The 24122-nt window shown below is 43.4% G+C and overlaps 2 protein-coding genes across 2 annotated transcripts in view; one reads left to right on the forward strand and one right to left on the reverse strand.

Moving 5' to 3' along the window:
* The first annotated feature begins 1443 nt into the window (after nucleotides 1-1443).
* LOC124034668 (G-protein coupled receptor-associated protein LMBRD2B-like) lies at nucleotides 1444-15078 on the forward strand. Its single transcript, XM_046348137.1, has 18 exons — nucleotides 1444-1578; nucleotides 1853-2106; nucleotides 2368-2468; nucleotides 4275-4373; nucleotides 4485-4652; nucleotides 4799-5009; nucleotides 5687-5761; nucleotides 5898-6011; nucleotides 6186-6369; nucleotides 6935-7116; nucleotides 7388-7521; nucleotides 7769-7874; nucleotides 11401-11498; nucleotides 11736-11842; nucleotides 12085-12131; nucleotides 12423-12522; nucleotides 12745-12841; nucleotides 13543-15078. The coding sequence occupies exons 2-18, from the start codon at nucleotides 1933-1935 to the stop codon at nucleotides 13604-13606; spliced, it is 2061 nt and encodes a 686-aa protein (XP_046204093.1). The 5' UTR covers nucleotides 1444-1578; nucleotides 1853-1932; the 3' UTR covers nucleotides 13607-15078.
* Nucleotides 15079-19824: 4746 nt separating this feature from the next.
* spef2 (sperm flagellar 2) overlaps nucleotides 19825-24122 on the reverse strand; it is a 47992-nt gene continuing 43694 nt past the window's right edge. Inside the window, 6 exon segments of the mRNA XM_046348138.1 lie at nucleotides 19825-20076; nucleotides 20402-20524; nucleotides 21170-21364; nucleotides 22678-22848; nucleotides 23154-23246; nucleotides 23650-23832. Of these exon segments, the coding sequence (XP_046204094.1) occupies nucleotides 20014-20076; nucleotides 20402-20524; nucleotides 21170-21364; nucleotides 22678-22848; nucleotides 23154-23246; nucleotides 23650-23832 (828 nt within the window). The 3' untranslated portion in view covers nucleotides 19825-20013.

The following is a 24122-nucleotide window of genomic DNA, read 5'->3' on the forward strand; positions in this document are numbered from 1 at the left end:
CCCCAAATTGGAAATGATGGCAAAATTAAACTTCCTGTCGAACATTAACACATTTACTTTTTATAACCTTTTGTGAGACAATGAGCATATATTTGGCCAAATTCCATGTTTAAAAATATATGTTTTGTATGTTTTTAAAAGTTATTTTGATCAATCCAGAGCAACTTGTCATAGGCATGTTGCTGTTGTTCATTTAAAGTGTTGTGTATCTGTGATACTCAGAGGCTTAGAAATTGGCGATTGAGCTTATTTTATGTACCAGCACGATCTAAAATAACCACTGATATGCCTTACAGACGATTTGGCCACCAGTGTCATCAGACTTGAGCTTTCAACTTAGTTCCAAATGTATCTGAAAGATGAGACTATCAACTTGGTATAGAGACATTGACTGGAATTTAAAATATATAGTGGCTGCCACACCCCCAGGGGCCAAATTTGGGGTGGCTCCATATCTATATATTTTCAGGGTACATACATCTACCGCTGTCCCAGATTTTGTGATTTTATCACAAACTTTGAGTCCACATTTTCAGTTTAGCAGCACACCACTAGTGTACAAAACATAGATTATTTTTCATTCCTCCATATTAACACAGAAATCATCTTAAATTATTTTGTTTTTATGTCGGTAACTAGCAGCTCGACAAAGTCCTACAATTTCAGAAAGATTTAAAAAAACAAAAAAAAACAGTTTAAAACAGTTTTGACACCTCGTTTTTTTGACCCCTTGGAGTTTAAGGGGCAATCACTGATTGGTTTTATTAATAATAATAATACATTATTGGACTTTGATATTATTAATATACTGTATATCCATCGATTCTTGGGGAATAGGCTAAAACATATAAATGTCTCATGTGTTTAGTTCAACTGAGTAGACCATCAGATCCCAAAACATAAGCTTGTTTTACTACATTGTTTGTAAAGAACAAATTGTATACAGCCTCAAAAGATGGTTAAAACTATAAAATGTTGATCTCAGGATTGGTCAGTAAGCCTACATGCATCCTTGGCTCTGTCCATTCATTTGAGAGAAGGTACAGTACATTTCTCCAGCCCATCCCTCAAGCTGTTTTTCCAAAACAATGGCGGAGTGTCCACTGTGTTTTTGTTTGAAATGCAGATGAGGCATACCCATACAAAAAAAATGAATGTCCCATTCAAAAACATAATATGATGCTAGCACACACGTGTCAAACACTTTTCACTGAGGGCCGAGTGTCTGCGAGTTTTTGCTCCTCCCTTGTACTGGATCGATGAATTATGGTCACTAATTAGTAAAGAACACCCCTCAACTGGTTGTCTAGGTCTTAATTGAAAGGAAAAAACAAAAAGCCCGCAGACACTCAGCCCTCGGTGGAATGAGTTTGACACCTCTGTGAGCTGGAGGGTGTACGCAAAAAGACTACATTTCCCGACATGCCAAGTTGGTCCAGACACGCGTACTGTTGCTTAACTGTTTCAAAGGTTGTGTACGCGGATTCCACTTTCCGGGAACACAGTGTTATTGTCAGGTTATTATACGTGAGAGAAGAGACCGGCTCGAATAATTTCAGCTGGGGTTCAAGGATCGAGGTAAATTTAATATACTTTTATTTGTGGCTTGATATTAACAACACTGTTAACCGTAATGAATTAAATCAACCAAAAAATATCGCTAACGTTAATTTATTGGCTACTAGTCCTTATAGGCTAGATTACAACATTACATTTTCAACCTATTAGGAAAACGTTATAAAACGGGTAAAACGGATGAGTCATATTTGCATTTAGCCTACATAGCCCGTTGCATTTGTTCCGAAGTATTGTCAATGTGTTTGTATTGCTACCTATGTACCCGCCCCCACAGTCTGTGCAGAGTTCACACAGACAGACAGACAGACAGTGTGTGAAGGTGATGGCACGGTATGTGGGTATAGCAGCAACAGGATGAGCGGTGGAGCCCTGGGTATCGAGATTGTGCTGGTCTTCTTCCTGCCACTATTTCTCCTGCATCGCTATGGACACTTCCGCAAGCAGCACCCACTGGTGCTGTTCGGGACCCTCCTGTCCTGGTATCTCTGCTTCCTCATCGTCTTCATCCTTCCCCTGGATGTCAGCACGGTATGTTGTTCCTACCCGCCGATCGTGAGTCAGTTTAGCATTTCCCCCACTATTGGTTAAGGGAAGCTGATCCTACATCTGTACAGAGAGGAAACTTCACCCCAGAGTTTATGGAAATCTGCTCATGTAGGGAGCTGTACAGTAGGGGTGTTAAAGTGATGAATAACTGTTACTCTGTCATGTAAAATAGTAGGACATTAAATTGTGCGTGTGTGTGTGTGCGTGCGCGTGTGTTTGCGTACTCACACGTTCTTATTTCAGACCATATATAACCAGTGTAAGATTGACAACGAGAAACCCAGAGCTCTGACCAGTTCAGACCCCTCTAATCAGACATCCAACTCCTCTGTCTTCCCTACAAGGTACAGTACCAACACATCTGGTTCAGGACGGTACTGCATTCCTCAACTAAACACCCTGTTACGTTATGCATTGAACACCATTGACTTAATTCATGACCAACTTGTGTAGTGACTGGCTTCAATGCAGCGTAAGAGGGCTCTAGTAGAGGAACTCGCTAACTAAGTACCTGGACCAGAGATATAGTTGAATTCGGAAGTTTACATACACTTAGGTTAGAGTCATTAAAACTTGTTTTTCAACCACTCCACAAATTTCTTGTTAACAAACTATAGTTTTGCAAGTCGGTTAGGACATCTACTTTGTGCATGACACAAGTCATTTTTCCAACAATTGTTTACAGACAGATTATTTCACTTATAATTCACTGTATCACAATTCCAGTGGGTCAGAAGTTTACATACACTAAATTGAATGTGACTTTAAACAGCTTGAAATATTACAGAAAATTATGTCATGGCTTCTGAATGGCTAATTGACATAATTTGAGTCAATTCGAGGTGTACCTGTGGACGTATTTCAAGGCCTACCTTCAGTGCCTCTTTGCTTGACATCATGGGAAAATCAAAAGAAATCAGCAGAGACCACAGAAAAAAAAGTATAGATCTCCACAAGTCTTGTTCATCCTTGGGAGCAATTTCCAAACGCCTGAAGGTACGACGTTCATCTGTACAAACAATAGTACGCAAGTATAAACACCATGGGACCACACAGCCGTCATACCGCTCAGCAAGGAGACGCGTTCTGTCTCCTAGAGATGAACTTACTTTGGTGTGAAAAGTGCAAATCAATCCAAGAACAGCAGCAAAGGACGTTGTGAAGATGCTGGAGGAAACAGGTACAAAAGTATCTATATCCACAGTAAAACAAGTCCTATATCGACATAACCTGAAAGGCCGCTCAGCAAGGAAGAAGCCACTGCTCCAAAACCGCCATAAAAAGCCAGACTACGGTTTGTAACTGTACATGGGGACAAAGATCATACTTTTTGGAGAAATGTCCTCTGGCCTGATGAAACAAAAATAGAACTGGTGCACTTCACAAACTAGATGGCATCATGAGGTAGGAAAATTATGTGGATATTTTGAAGCAACATCTCAAGACATCAGTCAGGAAGTTAAAGCTTGGTCGCAAATGGTTCTTCCAAATGGACAATGACTCCAAGCATACTTCCAAAGTTGTGACAAAATGACTTAAGGACAATAAAGTCAAGGTATTGGAGTGGCCATCACAAAGCCCTGACTTCAATCCTATAGAAAATGCATGGGTAGAACTGAAAAGGCTTGTGTGAGCAAGGAGGCCTACAAACCTGACTCAGTTACACCAGCTCTGTAAGGAGGAATGGGCCAAAATTCACCCAACTTATTGTGGGAAGCTTGTGGAAGTCTACCTGAAACATTTGACCCACGATAAACAATTTAAAGGCAATACTACCAAATAATTATTGATTGCATGTAAACTTCTGACCCACTGGGAATGTGATGAAAGAAATCAAATCTGAAATAAATTATTCTCTACTATTATTCTGACATTTCACATTCTTAAAATAAAGTGGTGATCCTAACTGACCTAAGACAGGGAATTGTTACTCGGATTAAATGTCAGAAATTGTGAAAAACTTAATTTAAATGTATTTGACTAAGTTGTATGTAAACTTCCCACTTCAACTGTGAGTCCCCACTGGACTGTCTGCTGACAGCTTTATGACTTGTGTTTATTGTCCTGTATTCATGTGGTTTCCTTTACAATGTGTACATAGTGTTGTCTCTTAGGAGGATGACCTGTGCTGCTGTCTCTTTTAATTACAGCACACCTAAAGTATGTCACAAGCCATGGAGCTATATTCCTGATGGAATTCTGCCAGTGTTCTGGCGCGTGGTCTACTGGACCTCTCAGTGTCTGACCTGGTGAGCTCTACTGTCCACCCACCCTGACTGCAATATCAACCATTTACCAGTGGATTTTTTTCACTCTATTTTTGGCTAATGTGTTTTTGTTGTTTTTATTTGTCTACTCAGGCTGTTGCTCCCCTTCATGCAGTCCTATGCAAGCTCTGGGGGCTTTTCTATCCCCGGTAAGATTAAGACGGCCCTTATCGAGAACGCCATCTACTATGGCATCTACCTGGTCATCTTTTGCTCCTTGCTTATCTACTTGGCTGTCCATCCCCAGTGGCAGCTAACCTGGTGAGTAAACCCCATCACACCTTCTGCATCCCTGTCCCGTCCCCCATCCTAAATCAATCCAACCCAATCTAAACATTAGCCATTCGTAGGGAAAATGCTAATCTGACCCTAGATCAGCATGTAAGCGTCTCTGTCTTCTCTTCCAGGCAGGGCCTGCAAACCATTAGCATCGCAGCAGCAAACACCTGGGGGCTTTTCCTCTTGGTGCTGTTGCTAGGTTATGGCCTGGTGGAGATCCCGTGCTTGTACTGGAACTCCTCTCGCCACGGTTACCTGTTGGCCAAGACCTACTTCAAGGCGGCCAAGCTGGCGAAGGAAAAGTCAGACGCCGAGGAAAACATGGATGACGCCATGGAGGTGAGATGGATGAGAAGAACTAAGGGAAGTCGTAAAGTATGATGGTTTTCAAAGGTCCACTCAGCGACGTGTCCGTAAGTATAGCGGGGCAGACCTCCAACACAAACAAAGACAGTACGACGCAAGGGGCTAATCTCGGCAGCATTTGTTCTCGCGTTCTATGAGAGAGGAGCGCACTCCCGTGCAGATGGTAAATATTGTGGCTCCCTGTGGGCCCTGGTTAAATTTATAGAATGGGGTGACCATCAAATCAAATCAAATTTATTTATATAGCCCTTCGTACATCAGCTGATATCTCAAAGTGCTGTACAGAAACCCAGCCTAAAACCCCAAACGGCAAGCAATGCAGGTGTAGAAGTACGGTGGCTAGGAAAAACTCCCTAGAAAGGCCAAAACCTAGGAAGAAACCTAGAGAGGAACCAGGCTATGAGGGGTGGCCAGTCCTCTTCTGACTGTGCCGTGTGGAGATTATAACAGAACATGGCCAAGACGTTCAAATGTTCATAAGTGACTGACGCCCACCGTTATCTGTGAGGCAGTTCATAACAGATCAGTCTCTCGCTTTGCACTCTCTCTGGTGTTTACACTACTCTTTATAGAGACAGTCATATCGCTGCGTAGAGGTAGGACAAATCAATGCGTTGTTTTAGGCCATTGAATGAATTTCTCTTTGACAGGAGGTGACAAATGTCAACGAATCAATCGGGTACGGTCACCCCCTAAGGATCAGCATTGACACTATTTTGAGAAAGGTAAGAATGTCAGAACAAAGTTGAATACGTCTGTGTGTAAATCAGCGGTACGGTCTACAATGATGATAATTAATCATGTTCACTGTTAATATGAACGACTAAGTCTAAAATCTAAAATAAGCACATCCATTTGAAGTGTCCCATGGAAATCCAGGAGAAAATGGTGAGGCTGAACACGGAGGACAGTGAGGATGAAAGCACACAGAGGACCTATCCTTCCAAAAGGAGCCTAGTGAAGCTTCATAAGCAAGTAATTATGGGTTGAACCGCCCCCCCCCTCCCCCCTCCCTAATGAAACATTCTGAAATGTCCCTTTACATGGTCAGACGGTGATTGAATTTGACTCACATTGTTGTTGTGAAAGTAACCCATGATGTACATAGTGTCTAGGAGTGGGGTGATCCTAGTATTGTGTGTTGGCCAGGTGATCTGTGCTGGCCAGAGACACAGTCAAACCCAGGTCCAGTGGGCGATCCTTCTGGAAGAGGCCTTCCATTTAGAGGACGTGTGTAAGAATGAGACCAGTACCTCCCATCAGTTTGTCCATAGTTTCCTCTCCTCCCAGCCACCCGGCTGGCTCAGCAAATACCTGTACACGCCTACCATAGGTGAGTTCAAGTAGGGGACAACGGAATTCTTCATAGTCCTTAAATAGGCTGTGTTCCAAACTGCAGCCTATTCCCTATGTAGTGCACTGCTTTTGACCAGGGCCTATAGGGCATGGGATGCTATTTAGGATACAATTTACTGTATGCCTACTGTCTAGCCACGGTCAGCTTACCTGTGAACACGTTGAACTCTGGCTGTCGTGAAAGGACTGTGTTGTGGAAGCTGTATCAGCCCTTTAGAAAATCCACTTATCAAATGTACACAGAGAATGACTTTATTCGGTATCTTCAACAGACTGGCTCTTGATATTCATCAATTGTGTGTGTATGAATGTATTATTATCTGTCCTCATGCGTGTCCCTCCCTGCCCCAATACTCATGCCAATATCTGACTGAAATGGGAACTTTTCAAAAGAGTAAACTCACACACCTTAATTTACCTGGTGCATGGAGCAAAAAGTACACTTATTAAAAAGAAGCAAAACTCCTCACACCAGTAATCTTAACGCGTCCAACAATTGAATGGATCTATTTAGCAACATTTGTTGTGATGTTTTCCTACAGAGTGGTACTGGGAGTGTGTGCTGCGACAGTGGTGCTACCGGCTGCTGGCACTACTGCTGTCTCTACTCTCTGTGGCTGTGGTGTGGTCTGAATGCACGTTCTTCAGCACACATCCTGTCCTCTCTCTCTTCGCCATATTCATCCAGTTAGCAGAGAGTGACTACAACTACTTGTACATAGAGGTAGATATTATTTTGAGGATTCTGTGTGTATTGTTAGCCTGGGTGCCAGTCTGCAGAACACAAGCTGATTTGGGACCGGGCTAGTTTATTGTCATGTTGATCTGAAAAATGTCTTACCTGCGACAATAAAGTAACTAATACTATTACTACTCCTAGATGTTTAGGATAGCATAGTTGCAAACAGTGTGGATAAATGACATACATGAAAATTTAGAAGTATAACAGGAAATATGGAGAAAGGTGATCGTTGTGATGTTCTGTCCACCACCAGATGGCGTGCTTCCTCACTATTTTGTTCCTGTGTGTTTGTGTCTACTCCACCGTGTTCCGCATCCGAGTCTTCAACTACTACTACCTGGTACCTCATCATCAGACAGACGCCTACAGCCTACTGTTCAGCGGAATGTACGTCTCCCACCGCTAAAATATACCGCGTTTTGTGAAGGTGTGTCTATGGTGTCCATTTTAGGACAGCCTCGAAAAGAAGTCTGGCTGAGACTGAAAGAAGCTGAGACTGCGGCTGTCCTAATATGGACACCGTAGATGTCACTATTTGAGGTTGGTTCTAGAGCTTTAGAACTCTACAACATTTCAGTCCACATGTTTGTCTGAGTATCACTTTGAGTACCGTGTGTATACCGTTAAAACGCAGGTTGTTCTGTCGACTGACTCCTCCGCTGTGTCTCAACTTCCTGGGTCTCATCCACATGGACGCCTCCATTTCTCACCAGCAGAGAATAGAGACAGCATACACCACAGTGAGTCACACCCAGTGTGCATCCCAAATGGCACCCTATTCAATATACACTGCCCTACAAACACAAAACGCAGTAACTACGGCAACAGTCAAAATGAAAATATATATATATATTTTTTGCTAACCAGGTTGTCGGTAGATTAACTGATGTATCATATTAATATGAAGTCATTTTTATGCATATAAACTATGACCACTGATTTGACCTATGACCCCTCAAATTATATATTTTTAATTTTTTTGCAAATGAAAGACAGATATATAATTTACATACATATTCACACCCCTGAGTCAATACATGTTAGAATGACCTTTGGCAGCGATTACAGATGTGAGTCTTTCTGGGTAAGTCTCTAAGAGCTTTCCACACCTGGATTGTACAATATTTGCACATGATTCTTTTTTAAATTCTTCAAGCTCTGCCAAGTTGGTTGTTGATCATTGCTAGACAGACATTTCAAGTCTTGTCATAGATTTTCAAGACGATTTAAGTCAAACTAACTAGGCCACTCAGGAACATTCAAAATCGTCTTGCTAAGGGAAAGGGAAGGGGGATACCTAGTCAGTTGTACAACGGAATGACTTCAACTGAAATGTGTCTTCCACATTTAACCCAACCCCTCTGAATCAGAGAGGTGCGGGGGGCTGCCTTAATTTACATCCACATCTTCAGCAACTCCAGTATATATTTGGCCTTGCGCTTTTAGGTTATTGCCCTTCTGAAAGGTGAATTTGTCACTCAGTGTCTGTTGGAAACAGAATGAACCTGGTTTTCTCCTTAGTCCTTGAAGATGATAAGCATACCCATAACAGGATGCAGCCAACACCATGCTTGAACATATGAACAGACCTCCCGAGTGGTGCAGTGGTCTAAGGCACTGCATCACAGTGCTACCTGTGCCACTAGAGATTCTGTGTTCGACTCCAGGCTCTGTCGCAGCCGTCCTCGACCGAGACCCATGGGGCGGCACACAATTGGCCAGCGTCGTCCGGGTTAGGGGAGAGCTTGGCCGGCAGGGATGTCCTCGTCCCATCATGCACTAGTGACTCCTGTGGCGGGCCGGGCGCAGTGCACACTGACATGGTCGCCAGGTGTATGGTGTTTCCTCCGACACATTGATGCAGCTGGTTTCCGGGTTAAGTGGGCATTGTGTCAAGAAGCAGTGCGGTTTGGTTGGGTTGTGTTTCGGAGGACGCACGGCTTTCGACCTTCGCCTCTCCCGAATCTGTACGGGATTTGCAGCGATTAGACAAGACTGCAACTACCAATTTGATACCATGAAATTAGGGAGAAAAATTGTAAAAGAAAGAAAAAAGAAGAGTGGTACTCAGCAATGTGTTGTGTCGGATTTTCCCTAAACATAACACTTTGTATTCAGCACATAAAGTTAATTTCTTTGCTGTTTTTTTGTTGTTGCAGTTTTACTCTAGTGCCTTATTGCATACAGGATGCATGGATGCATATGTTTAATTCTGTACAGCCTTCCTTCTTTTCACTCTGTCATTTAGGTGGAGTAACTACAATGTTATTGATCTATCCTCTGTTCTCCTATCACAGCTATTAAACTCTGTAACTGTTTTAAATTCACCATTGGCCTCATGGTGAAATCCATGAGTGGTTTCCTTCCTCTTTGGCAACTGAGTTAAGAATGATGCCTGTATATTTGTAGTGGCTGGGTGTGTAGTGGCTGGGTGTGTAGTGGCTGGGTGTGTAGTGGCTGGGTGTAATTAATAACTACACAATGCTCAAAGGGATATTCAATGTCTGCTTTTTTTTTACCCATCTACTTATAGGTGCCCTTCTTTGCGATACTTTGGAAAACGTCCCTGGTCTTTTTTGTTGAATCTTTGTTTGAAATTCACTGCTCGACTGAGGGACCTTACAATTGTCTGTATGTGTGGGGTCCAGAGATGAGGTAGTCATTAAAAATGCATGTTAAACACTCAGAGTAAGCCCATGTGACTTATTGTGATTTGTTAAGCATTTCTTTGTCCTGAACTTATTTAGGCATGTCATAACAAAGGGTTTGAATACTTATTGACTCAAGACATTTCAGCTTTTCATTTTTTATTAGTTTGTAAACATCATTCCACTTTGACATTATGTGGTATTGTGTGTAGGCCAGTGACACAACATTTCAATTGAATCCATTTTAAATTCAGGCTGTTAACACAACAAAATGTGTAAAAAGTCAAGGGGCGTGAATACTTTCTGAAGGCCCTGTATGTGGTTAATGCAAAGGCAAAGTGCAGTATCCAACTTTCTTGTTGTTTTTCTGTTTGATGGGAACTGTTTGAGAGTTCTCACTACATTCCAACTGTATTTAATGATATGTAGTTGTGTTTTGAATGTTGTATTGTAGTAACCCTCAATAATCCCTTCGTCATATAACTATTTCATCACGCAGAATGTTTATACTAAATATTTGTCTTTGTGCAGCATCTACAAAATCGAAATGTGTTTATTCAACTTGTTGTTTTTTCTGTTTTGACTTTGTATGGTAATTTATTTGACTTAGGGGTCATAGGTCAAATCAATGGTCATGGTTTATAAAAATAACTTCATAATCGGATGATACATTTTTTATATTTTTTATTTGTCTGTTATTTTACCAGGTAAGTTGACTGAGAACACATTCTCATTTACAGCAACGACCTGGGGAATAGTTACAGGGGAGAGGAGGGGGATGAATGAGCCAATTGTAAACTGGGGATTATTAGGTGACCGTGATGGTCATCAGTGTATCACTTATCTACTTACAACATATTTGGCTGGACAGTAAATGCATTTGAAAGACATTTTTCTCAGGTTCATTGTTTGCGTACTTACTGCTCGTTGCCTTTCCTTGGCAGAGTGGGAAACGGGAGTCAAAACATGGTGTGAAAAAGCCGAAGTGCAAATGTCACACTCCATTTTCTCTGAAACGGAACATATTTGAACCAGGACACTTTGCCACAAGATAAAACAGATACTGCAAAGCCTTATTTTAGTCTTAACTATATTTTTGACCAAAAGTGTAGTTTCTGCATTTTTGCCTTTTGTAGGGCAGTATAGACCCCACAGTGGAGGTGTCATGATACCCATAAAACCTAGTGGTCAAACAGGGAAATGGTTACAATCGTTTTTCCACCATTCATTTTTCCCGTAGTGCATTTTAGAAACACTTAAAATATGGGTTGTGGGAAAATTGATTGAATTTGACCGCTAGGTTTTATGAGTATTATGACTCATACTGTGGTAGTCTATAGTGCACTACTCTAGACCAGAGCCCTATTTCCTATGTCGTGCACTACTTTTGCCTAGAGCCCTATTCCCTATTTAGGGAATACAGTGCCATTTTGGGACGTAGCCTCGGTCACATGGGCTCTCTCATTGTAAAGGAAAACTAGTCAAGTCGTGAGGAACCCACTTGGCATGCTACTGAACAATGAACATCACCCTACTGGGATTTATTTAATCAGCTAGACGTTCTAGGTATCGGAGCCACTATTTTCTCAACTCCTTTTTTTTTTCTTGTGTCTACCAGATCATGGGCTCTATGCGTCTCCTCTCCTTCATAGCAGATGGTTTCTACATCTATTACCCCATGCTCATAGTCCTCCTCTGCATCGCCACCTACTGCAGGTATGTCTTGACTGCAGGTCTATTTGACATCCTCTCCAGGGGATTCCCATCATAAGACAACAGGGTCTGTATTGACATTTGTCTCATAGTGGTGATCTAGGATCAGTTTGGAAGTTATATGATTTAACAATCAATGGCTATATTAATTTAAAAGTCCAGAAAAGGAACCCCAGATTGTCTCCTTTACCTAACACATGGCTGTGTGTTTTTCCTCCCCTCCTCCCTGTGTATTTTCAGCCTGGGTACCCGCTGTCTCAACCTCCTGGGGTTCCCACAGTATATTAGTCAGAGCGATGACTTGACCTCTGAGCTGGTGGAAGAAGGCAGAGAGCTTATCAGAAGAGGTAGTATTGTAGGGTGAAGTTGCCTCTAGACTCCGATCTTGGATCAGTTTTGCATTGGTTGAGGTTAATATTGTGGGAGGGGCAGCTGATCCTAGATCTGTAACTAAGGGAAACTTCACCCCAGAGCAACAGTTGTACACTCAGCCTGGATGCCGTTTGAGAAGCTCTCCTTTTGGAGTCCAGTGTGGATAAGACCAAGTCTGGGACAATGTTGCCACCATCTCTGCTTGTTGTTGTTGCAGAAAGAAGAAACAGACAGAGAAGCGAGGATGCGGAGAGTCGGAAACGAGTGAGCACGGTCCTTTCTTATTCGGAGTCTTCTCTGGACACTGGAGAAGACCCCGTATCAATGTTCACACCACTGCATTCCCAAACTATGAACCACCCGCCAGCTCATTGGGTTCACTGTCTATGTAAAATGCTCTGGCATGAAGTTTCCCTTGAAGTTTCCCCTGATCCTAGATCTGTACTAGGTACAGATCTAGGATCACCTTCCCTAATCCTGGATGCAAAAACTGACTCAAGAACGGGCGTCTAGGGTCAACTTAACCCTACACCATGTAAAGTAACTGTTTTTCAGGGATGGAGAGAGCGCTATGGAGAACAGCGAAATGTGAGGAGGAGCAGAAATGGTTATTCGGAGTTAAAGGACAACGACTCTCCCTCAGACAACAGTGACAGTGAGTATGACGTTTATGATGATCATTTTCAAGACTTAAAATATTTTATGCTTATGGCATAATGCCTGATGATTTATAGCCGTCAATCAAATGTTGTTTTGCATCCCAAATGAACACGGTTCCCTATGTAGTGCACTACTTTCTCTATAGGCCCTGGTCAAAAGTAGTGCACTACACTACATTGTCATTTGGGACTCAAACTTAAATGTGTGTTCTCTTCAGCTGCCCAGTTGACTAGGAGAGAGAGCAGGGATCACACTGGGCTACTTCAGGACGTGGACACCACAAGCCTAGATCCTAGTGATTCTCCAACCCAGAGGTACTAGATCCTAGTGATTCTCCAACCCAGAGGTACTAGATCCTAGTGATTCTCCAACCCAGAGGTACTAGATCCTAGTGATTCTCCAACCCAGAGGAACTAGATCCTAGTCACTCTCCAACCCAGAGGTACTGTGCCCTAGTCATTCTCCAACCCAGAGGTACTGTGCCCTAGTCATTCTCCAACCCAGAGGTACTGTGCCCTAGTCATTCTCCAACCCGGAGGTACTGTGCCCTAGTCATTCTCCAACCCAGAGGTACTGTGCCCTAGTCATTCTCCAACCCAGAGGTACTGTGCCCTAGTCATTCTCCAACCCAGAGGTACTGTGCCCTAGTCATTCTCCAACCCAGAGGTACTGTGCCCTAGTCATTCTCCAACCCAGAGGTACTGTGCCCTAGTCATTCTCCAACCCAGAGGTACTAGATCCTAGTCATTCTCCAACCCAGAGGTACTAGATCCTAGTCATTCTCCAACCCAGAGGTACTAGATCCTAGTCATTCTCCAACCCAGGGGTTTAGATCCTAGTCATTCTCCAACCCAGAGGTACTATGCCCTAGTCATAGTACCTTGTGGACAGTGGATGACAGACTGGCGCCCAGGCTAGTGCATGGTGGGAAAACGTTGTTTTATTATAATGGCAGTAGAAGAGAAAGGGGAATGATTGATCTGATATTAATTCTCCTTGGTCTGTCCCTCTCTAGGTACGCAGGAGGACGTTACCTCTCCCTGGCGTCCTCTCCGACACACATTTTCAACAATGTCTGAGTGGAGCCCCTGCTCAGAGGCTGTGGGACTGAACTGACCTTTCCTCATTGCCCACATGGCTGCTAGAGTTCCATGGATATTTTCTTCTTCTCTTTTGTCCTTTAGCCTGTTTGTCTGGAGATAGATATTTATTTAATGCACATTGGGGGATCATAAGGAATAAGATAACATGGACCAGGGGGTCCTGATCTGAGATCAGCACTCCAACTGTGGTTCCAGTAGTGCCCCGAGAACAAAACATTGTCTGACCTCAGGAACAACTGTAACTTTTAACCTTAGGAACAAGGGATGCATTAGGGCCCCTGACCAAGTGCTTACCTTTTCTCCCCCTCCTTTGATTTCCGTTTGTGTTTTTAGAACCCATTCATTTTGTAACGACGACTCAGTCATTTTATTTGACCTTTATTTAACTAGGCAAGTTAGTAAAGAACAAATTCTTATTTTCATTGACAGCCTATGAACAGTGGGTTAACTGCCTTGTTCAAGGGCAGAACGACAGATTTTTACCCTGTCAGCTTGGGGATCTGATCTTGCAACCTTTCGGTTACTAGTCCAACGCTCTAACCACTAGGCTACCCTGCCACTCATCTCACAATGCCTCTTTTTTTGCCAGGGTATGTACGAGTTTTTAGGGTACAATGATAATACATGTCTTCTTTCTAGGAGATTTTCCTGTGCCTTGATTTTTCTGAAGTCATAATGGATGTGCACCCTAGTGTTGCTCCATTTTAAATGGTTTTATTTCCATAAATGCTGTATATTTAAATATCGATGTCCTTTTATAGATGTACTGTCGTTTTTTAATCAACAAGTACTGACTGCACTGTTGTTTTTCCTCAATAATAACTGAGCTCAGTGGTGTTTGATGCTTGGACCTTAAGGGTGAGGATGGTGTGAACCATGTTAACCAGTAAGAACTGTGTGAGTCAAGGTTTGATTATGTAAAATCCCCCATTATATCTCAGACCCAGTTTCAATAAATCATCCCCCCCCCCAAAATAATTGTGAAACTATTTTGTCAAATATCAATTCAATTAAAAGGTATGTATTTGTAAATTAATTTTGACCTATATTATTATTGATGGTTTATGGTGATGACGGAATGATTTGACCTCCTCATACCTGCTACTGAGAGACTGCAGGTCTTGTGCTTGCAGACTGGGTCTGAGTCAGACTGAAACTAGATAAAGAGAAGTAACCACTGTCTGGTTTTGACATGTTGATCTCGAGTGACAGTAGACAATGCTAATGAATTCAGAGAAGCTACTGTACTAGGTTGCCTTATACGGTAACCTCAGCTTATTGATACACACATACGTTGATGTAGGTGATCACACCAACAGGGAGTGAACACGTGTATAAAATCAGCTGTGCCCTTAGGTGGGGTGCAGAACTTACTCTGAAACATGTGTGCCATGTTCCCGTTGTCAACTTGTCTGCAATTGCATTAATAAAGGGTTTTGATTTATTTACTTAAAGATATTGCTGATTTCACCAATAAGCAAATGATTGACAACGAACCTACCCCGACAGTGGTTGTCCTTTGGCTCCAGTGTTCTTCTCTGTAGGGGTTAAATGTAGCCCTGAGGCAGGGCAGGGATTACCCATGTTTCACGGGAACTGACCCAGAGAAACCCATTCTGTATTCTCTATTGAAATCCATAACAAACTTAAATGGCTTCAGCCGATCCTGACCGGCCACTCTCTGTACAGTCTGTTCCCTTCTTCGCCATGTTCTCGTGCGAGACGGGCCTGTCTGAGGAGAGAAGACTCGCCAGCACCTTCATCTGCCTGACAGCCCTCTCTAATCGCTTATTTCCCCTAATCTACAGGACCAGTCAGAAGTTTGGCGACACCTACTCATTCAAGGGTTTTTATTTATTTTTTACTATTTTCTGCATTGTAGAATACTAGAAGATATCAAAACAACACATATGGAATCATGTAGTAACCAAAAAAGTGTTAAACAAAATATATTTCATATTTGAGATTCTTCAAAGTAGGTTGGGAGGGGCCAAGTCCCACTCTGGTTCTCACGGGGACTGAGGCCGGGCAGTGACCACACTTATCTAAAAGATGGGGAGGGGCTAGAGAATGGGGAGGGGCAGTGACCATGCTGATCTAAAGGATGGGGAGGTGCTAGAGGATGGGGAGGGGCAGTGACCACACTGATCTCAAGGATGGGGAGGGGCTAGAGCATGGTAGTCAAACTCTGGCCCGTGGGCCAAATTTGGCCCGCGGGGTAATTATATTTGGCCCGCGAGACAATACCAAATTACTACTAGAGCTGGCCCGCCGGTATTATACAGCGCATTCACCACTAATACTACGAATCCCATAATGCTCTGCTGTTTTCGCGCGCCAATCAGGACAGGACCCAGAAACGCTCTCTCCTCTGTGACAGTAGTCATAGCAACATAGACGCTACAACTGTCAGCGAGTTAACCCTTCCCAAAAATGGCGAAAAGAAAGGCAGAAAACAGGAGCTTTCTGGACAAGTGGGAGGCAGAATATCTGTTTACAAATGTAAAAGACAAACCTGTTTGTCTTGTTTGTGGAGTCAACGTGGCTGTAAGTAAGGAGTACAACATTAGACGACACTATGAAACGAAACACCATGACAAATACAAGGACCTGGACATGACTCAAAGGAGCTAGAAAGTAGAGGAGATGAAAAGAAGTTTGGTTTCACAACAGAATATGTTTAAAAAAGCCACATCACAAAGCGAGGCTGCTGTAAAGGCTAGTTATATAGTGGCAGCAGAGATCGCAAAATCAGCCCGGCCCTTTAATGAGGGAGAGTTCATGAAAAAGTGCATGATGAAGGTTTGTGACCTCGTATGCCCAGAAAAAAAAAAAACATTTTCAAACGTGAGCCTGAGCAGGAACACAGTAGCTGATCGCACATGTGATCTTGCCACCAATCTGTATGACCAGCTGATGGAAAAGGGAAAAGATTTTGTTGCGTTCTCCCTCGTTGTGGATCAGAGCTGCGACGCATCTGATACTGCTCAGCTGTCAGTCTTCATCCGTGGCTGCTTAGGGCTAGGTTTAGGGTTAACTTAGGGTTAACTTAGGCTGCTAGAGTTAGGTTTAGGCTTAACTTAGGCTGCTAGGGTTAACTTAGGCTGCTAGGGTTAACTTAGGATACTAGTGTTAACTTAGGCTTCTAGGGTTAACTTAGGATACTAGGGTTAACTTAGGAAACTAGGGTTAACTTAGGCTTCTAGAGTTAACTTAGGATACTAGGGTTAGGGTTAACTTAGACTTCTAGAGTTAACTTAGGATACTAGGGTTAGGGTTAACTTAGGCTGCTAGGGTTAACTTGAGCTGCTAGGGTTAACTTAGGCTGCTCGGGTTAACTTAGGCTGCTAGGGTTAGGGTTAACTTAGGCTGCTAGGGTTAGGGTTAACTTAGGCTGCTAGGGTTAGGGTTAACTTAGGCTGCTAGGGTTAACTTAGGCTGCTAGGTTTAGGTTTAGGGTTAACTTAGGCTGCTAGGGTTAGGTTTAGGGTTAACTTAGGCTGCTAGGGTTACTTTAGGCTGTTAAGGTTAGGTTTAGGGTTAACTTAGGCTGCTAGAGTTAACTTAGGATACTAGGGTTAGGTTTAGGGTTAACTTCGGCTGCTAGGGTTAACTTAGGCTGTTAAGGTTAGGTTTAGGGTTGTTAGGATGCTAGGGTTAGGGTTAACTTAGGCTGATAGGGTTAGGTTTAGGGTTAACTTAGGCTGTTAAGGTTAGGTTTAGGGTTAACTTAGGCTGCTAGGGTTAGGGTTAACTTAGGCTGCTAGGCTTAACTTAGGCTGCTAGGGTTAGGGTTAGGGTTAACTTAGGCTGTTAAGGTTAGGTTTAGGGTTAACTTAGGCTGTTAGGGTTAGGGTTAACTTAGGCTGCTAGGGTTAGGGTTAACTTAGGCTGCTAGGGTTAACTTAGGCTGCTAGGGTTAGGTTTAGGCAGAGCCATATATTTAAATCTAATAGTTGACAGTTGAATAGTTTGTTGACAATGAATTGAACATCTATTAACCATCTATCAGAGCATATGCAGACCAGCTGGCTGGTGTGTTTACGGACATATTCAATCAATCCCTATCCCAGTCTGTTGTTCCCACATGCTTCAAGAGGGCCAGCATTGTTCATGTTCCCAAGAAAGCTACGGTAACTGAACTAAATGACTATCGCCCCGTAGCACTCACTTCCGTCATCATGAAGTGCTTTGAGAGACTAGTCAAGGATCATATCCCCTCCACCCTACGTGACACCCTAGACCCACTCCAATTTGCTTACCGCCAAAATAGGTCCAAAGATGACACAATCACACTGCACACTGCCCTAACCCATCTGGACAAGAGGAATACCTATCTAAGAATGCTGTTCATCGATTACAGCTCAGCATTCAACACCATAGTACCCTCCAAGCTCATCATTAAGCTTCAGGCCCTGCGTCTCAACCCCGCCCTGTGCAACTGGGTCCTGGACTTTCTGACGGCCCGCCCCCAGGTGGTGAGGGTAGGAAACAACATCTCCACCACGCTGATCCTCAACACTGGGGTCCCACAAGGGTGCGTTCTCAGCCCTCTCCTGTACTCCCTGTTCACCCATGACTGCATGGCCATGCACGCCTCCAACTCAATCATCAAGATTGCAGACGACACTAAAGTGGCAGGCTTGATTACCAATAATGACTAGACGGCCTACAGGGAGGAAGTGAGGGCCCTCGGAGTGTGGTGTCAGGAAAATAACCTCACACTCAACGTCAACAAAACTAAGGAGATGATTGTGGACTTCAGGAAACAGCAGAGGGAGCACCCCCATCCACATCGATGGGAGAGTAGTGGAGAACGTGGAAAGTTTTAAGTTCCTCGGCGTAAACATCACAGACAAAATGAAATGGTCCACCCACAGAGACAGCGTGGTGAAGAAGGCGCAAGTCACCAAAAACACTGACAAACTTTTACAGATGCACAATCGAGAGCATCCTGTCGGGCTGTATCACCACCTGGTACGGCAACTGCTCCACCCACAACCGTAAGGCTCTCCAGAGGGTAGTGAGGTCTGCTCAACGCATCACCGGGGGCAAACTACCTGCCCTCCAGGACACCTACACCACCCGATGTCACAAGAAGGCCAAAAAGATCATCAAGGACAATAACCACCCGATCCACTGCCTGTTCACACTACTATCATCCAGAAGGCGAGGTCAGTACAGGTGCATCAAAGCTGGGACCGAGAGACTGAAAAACAGATTCTATCTCAAGGCCATCAGACTGTTAAACAGCCATCACTAACATTGAGTGGCTGCTGCCAACATACTAACTCAAATCTCTAGCCACTTTAATAATTAAAAAATGGATGTAATAAATGTATCACTAGTCACTTTAAACAATGCCACTTTATATAATGTTTACATACCCTACATTACTCATCTCATATGTATATACTGTACTCTATGCCATCTACTGCATCTTGCCTATGCCGTTCGGCCATCGCTCATCCATATATTTATATGTACATTGTGGTCTACAGCAGGTCAGCCACCAGGGGGAGACTCGTCGAGGCCTGGTGACAGAAGTACACATCACGAGGCGATGGCTCCATCTGCTGGACGTGCCAGGTCTCTACGGGCTCGCCGCCCAGGACTAATAGGGGATGATTGGGGAGTTGGTGATTAATCAAGGGCTGATTGCTCACCAGCTGTTCAAGCCCCATAACGCTGCCAGAAGGGCAGCAAACAGGTGGAAGTAAGGTGACTTCCGTGTAGTTGGAGACGGTGCCCGAGCTAAGACGAGGGAGTTTGTGTGCCAGACAGGATACAGCAAGACGGTATCCCGGAGAGGGTGTCATGGGGGAGACCTTTCCTTTTGATTTATGGTTTAATAAACACTCTTGAAACCGAGCTAATCATACTCTGTCCGTGTCTGATCTGTGTAAACGTCTTGACCCAACCCCCTGGTCTGCCATAAGATATTCTTATTCATTCCTTTACTCTTGTGTGTATTAGGTAGTTGTTGTGAAATTGTTAGCTTACTTGTTAGATATTACTGCATTGTCGGAACTAGAAGCACAAACATTTCGCTACACTCGAATTAACATCTGCTAATCATGTGTATGTGACATAAAATTTGATTTGATATTGGGGACAATGTTTGTTGAGGATATGTTAAAGCCACAATCATTATCAGCATAACAAGAGTAACAAAGTCTTCATTTTTGTGATTTTAATGAAACACTTTACTTCAAGAAACAGGCATGTCATTCATAAACTGAAGGTTAACATTTTGAAATAATTCGAATTATTTTACTCTATAATTTGCAGAATTAATTTGAAATCAACTGCATTTCTAAGTGGATGGGAATCTCAGGTTGGCTTGTGAGAGTTAACTGCGTGATATATTAGGTATATTTATCTTAAGACATCAAAGACAGAGGCTCCCCTTCGCTCTGTTGGACCTGCAGAGCTCGGTGAATATCCTGGGAATGAGAGGGAGAGCATGGAGAGGTTAGCTTGATCACTGTTCAATAGGAACGTGAAGAGGGACTGTCTTTCTTTATGGGCTTGGACCTGGATTCAAGTAGTAGTCCTTTTCTTTCAAATATTTGAGCTGTGCTTGATCAATCTTGGGGACCAATGAAACAGTCCCAAAAGCACACAGATCTCACCCATTCGGCAGACTCAAACTAACATTCAAAGTATGTGAAAGAAAGACAATGCTATTTGAACCTAGGTATCGTGTTGTGAATACTATACAATGTGTTTATCTTTTGAGTGTGAAGTTTTCTATTGGTCCATACTAACAATGAGTTGGTATTGAGCAGAGCCCTCGATCAGATCTTGTATGACCGGATGCTGGGATAGGATGGAGAACGGAATCTTGTCCTCAACCTTGTACCCCAGTTCTCTGTAGACCTTCACAAAGTCCTGTGGGTAAAGAACAATCCTAGACTTAACAAGCAGCTCCAAAACAAACATGTACACATTTTTGTTCAAAAGACAGATTGATGTCCCGGCATAGCCACAAGAGGACTGGCCACCCCTCAGAGCCTGGTTCCTCTCTAGGTTTCTTCCTAGGTTTTGGCCTTTTCTAGGGGAGTTGTTCCCTAGCCACCGTGCTTCTCCATCTGCATTGCTTGTTGTTTGGGGTTTTAAGCTATGGGTTTCTGTATAACACTTTGTGACATCGGCTGATGTAAAAAAAAGGCTTTATAAATACATTTGATTGATTGTTGAAATCGTTCATCAATCAGCCAGGTAGTTCAGTTCATCCCAGTAAATCAAAATGAGGTTATTTTTTATTTTTGCACATGCATTTCCCAAAATGCTACCAATCACTGTGAAGTGTTAGGTAGGAGTGGGTAAGAGTGGCAATATCATTTGGCAAAAAACAACAACATAAGCTATATGATTAAGTGGGAAGTAGTGATTCATATGTTTCTTAGCCTGGTCCCAGATCTGTTTCTGCTAACTCCTTGTCATGACAGGGAGTTGTCATGACAACACAAACAGATCTGGGACCAGGTTATATTTATATATCTTACAGAAGGGAGTGAAACTCCTGTCCTGTACCTCTTGATATTCATCAGGACTCTTCCAGTTGGGATGGAAGCGGTTCTGGCATGCCTCCCAGGCTCCCCCGTGACAGATAGCTCGGAGGAGGGCAGGGATGGACACCCCCTCTTCCCCTCTTGGCCCCCCCTGAGGCTCCACCTCCTCCTCTAGCTCGGTCGACTCACTCAGCCCCTCCTCCATGTAAGGCACCGACTACAAATTCACAGTTAGTCATCAAACAATGGATAGAAATGAGCAGATGCTCTGAGCTATCCCACCAAGGCCAAGCTACTGGTACTACTGCTACAACTACTACTGCAACTACTGACACTACTACAACAACTACTACTGCTGCTACTACTACTGTTATTGCTACTACTGATACTGCTACTGATACTATTACTGCTACTACGACTATTAGTGCTACTGCTATTACTACTACTGCTACTTAGTTATCAACATACCATACAGTATGTTGATGACACTGGACTTGAAACATATGCACATGATACATCTAATAGGGACTATGAGGTGTAGTTAAGGACAAAACGGTACCATATTCCCCTACATAGTACACTCCTTTTGACTAGAGTCGGGACACTATATAGTACACTCCTTTTGACTAGAGTCGGGACACTATATAGTACACTCCTTTTGGCTAGAGTCGGGACACTATATAGTACACTCCTTTTGACTAGAGTCGGGACACTATATAGTACACTCCTTTTGACTAGAGTCGGGACACTATATAGTACACTCCTTCTGACTAGAGTCGGGACACTATATAGTACACTCCTTTTGACTAGAGTCGGGACACTATATAGTACACTCCTTTTGACTAGAGTCGGGACACTATATAGTACACTCCTTTTGACTAGAGTCGGGACACTATATAGTACACTCCTTTTGACTAGAGTCGGGACACTATATAGTACACTCCTTTGGACTAGAGTCGGGACACTATATAGTACACTCCTTTTGACTAGAGTCGGGACACTATATAGTACACTCCTTTTGACTAGAGTCGGGACACTATATAGTACACTCCTTTTGACTAGAGTCGGGACACTATATAGTACACTCCTTTTGACTAGAGTCGGGACACTATATAGTACACTCCTTTTGACTAGATTCGGGACACTATATAGTACACTCCTTTTGACTAGAGTCGGGACACTATATAGTACACTCCTTTTGACTAGAGTCGGGACACTATATAGTACACTCCTTTTGACTAGAGTCGGGACACTATATAGTACACTCCTTTTGACTAGAGTCGGGACACTATATAGTACACTCCTTTTGACTAGAGTCGGGACACTATATAGTACACTCCTTTTGGCTAGAGTCGGGACACTATATAGTACACTCCTTTTGACTAGAGTCGGGACACTATATAGTACACTCCTTTTGACTAGAGTCGGGACACTATATAGTACACTCCTTTTGACTAGAGTCGGGACACTATATAAGGGAATAGGATGCTGCTTCACATGCAGCCTTGGATGCAGAGTGACGAAGCCAACCTTGAGAAGTCTACTGCTAGACTGATGTCGAAGCGGCTGTCCCATGACGACACTGAGAGCTCGGACAAAGCCCTGCGTAGGGTCAGGGTGGGCGGAGAAGTACAGCAGCATGGTCACGTAGTCGACACGCGCTGGCGAGCAATCGGGGTCGGCGAAAAGCAGGAAGAAAAACTGCAAGAAATATTTGCAGATGAGTTATCGATGCAACGTTGTGTGATGATTTTGTATTATTCCATTTATAAATTCAAGCAGTTGGTTGTTGTGAGACCTGGGTTCAAATACTATTTTAAATGATTTCAAATAACTTATTTGGGCTTGATTGAGCTTGCCTGGCACAATGGAACCAATAGAGTAGTCGCAAAACTGCAAACCCCACCCACCTGACACTCCAGGCAGGCTTAACTCAGCACTAAAAGGATTTAAAAGGATTTCTAATAGTATTTGAATCCAGGTCTGGGTGTTGTTGCTATGTGTACCTTCCGTAGATTAGCCAAGCGATCGTAAGGAAGTGGCTCAGACAGGTCTTCGGGAATGGGCAGTGCCCGCTCACTGGGGAACCACAACTCAACCTAATAATGAAGCAAGAAAATATGATTCATTCATACATGTCAACCAGGTATCACAGTATGAGCGACAATGTCACGTCTTCACCTACCACCTGTAATGATGTGTAATTCATGAATTTTGGCAGCCATCATTTGATGCTAACCAAGACAAAGATTTGACTGCCATATGTTTAAAAAGTGCTAATATCACTGTGTGTAATGGGAAATGTGATGGTGATAGTAGAGTTTGTTGAAGAGCTGGTAGTGTACTGTAGGTAGGTGGTATATGGTGAAATTTCCCCTTGATGCTGATCATGGGTCAGTTTAGCATTTTCCCCACTGATGATTAAGGTTAGGATTGGGGAAGGGGAAGCTAAACCTAGATCTGTACCTAGGGGAAACTTCACCCCATAGCGTAGGAAGGTACCTTCAAGTACTGCTCCTCAGTCAAAGACCCTGTGGCCCCAGTGTCCTCCATCTTGAAGCGGGCCAACACTTGCAGCAGCTGAGGCAGAGTAGGGGTGGGCCAGGGGAGGGCGGCACTCAGCAGGAACTGACGCCAGTCCAGCATCTCTGTGTTCTGGGTTAGCATCGACACCAGCTCCACCAGCTACACACATTTCACACAAACACAAACAAACGCACACACACACTCCATGTCTGTTCATGAGAACATGACTGTTTGTGGCCGTGATGACACCCTAGTAGCCATGTTGTGAGTCAGCCAGCCAATCAGTCCGTCAGTCAGCCAGCCAATGGGTCAGTCAGTCAGACAGCCAGCCAGCCCATGGGTCAGTCAGTAAGTCAGCCAATGAGTCAGTCAGTCAGCAGGTCAGTCAGCCAGTCAGCCAGTCAGTTAGTCAGTCAGTCAGTGAGTCAGTTAGCCAGTTAGCCAGTGAG

Source organism: Oncorhynchus gorbuscha, linkage group LG04, assembly GCF_021184085.1.
Source record: "Oncorhynchus gorbuscha isolate QuinsamMale2020 ecotype Even-year linkage group LG04, OgorEven_v1.0, whole genome shotgun sequence".
NCBI classification, from domain to species: Eukaryota; Metazoa; Chordata; class Actinopteri; order Salmoniformes; family Salmonidae; genus Oncorhynchus; species Oncorhynchus gorbuscha.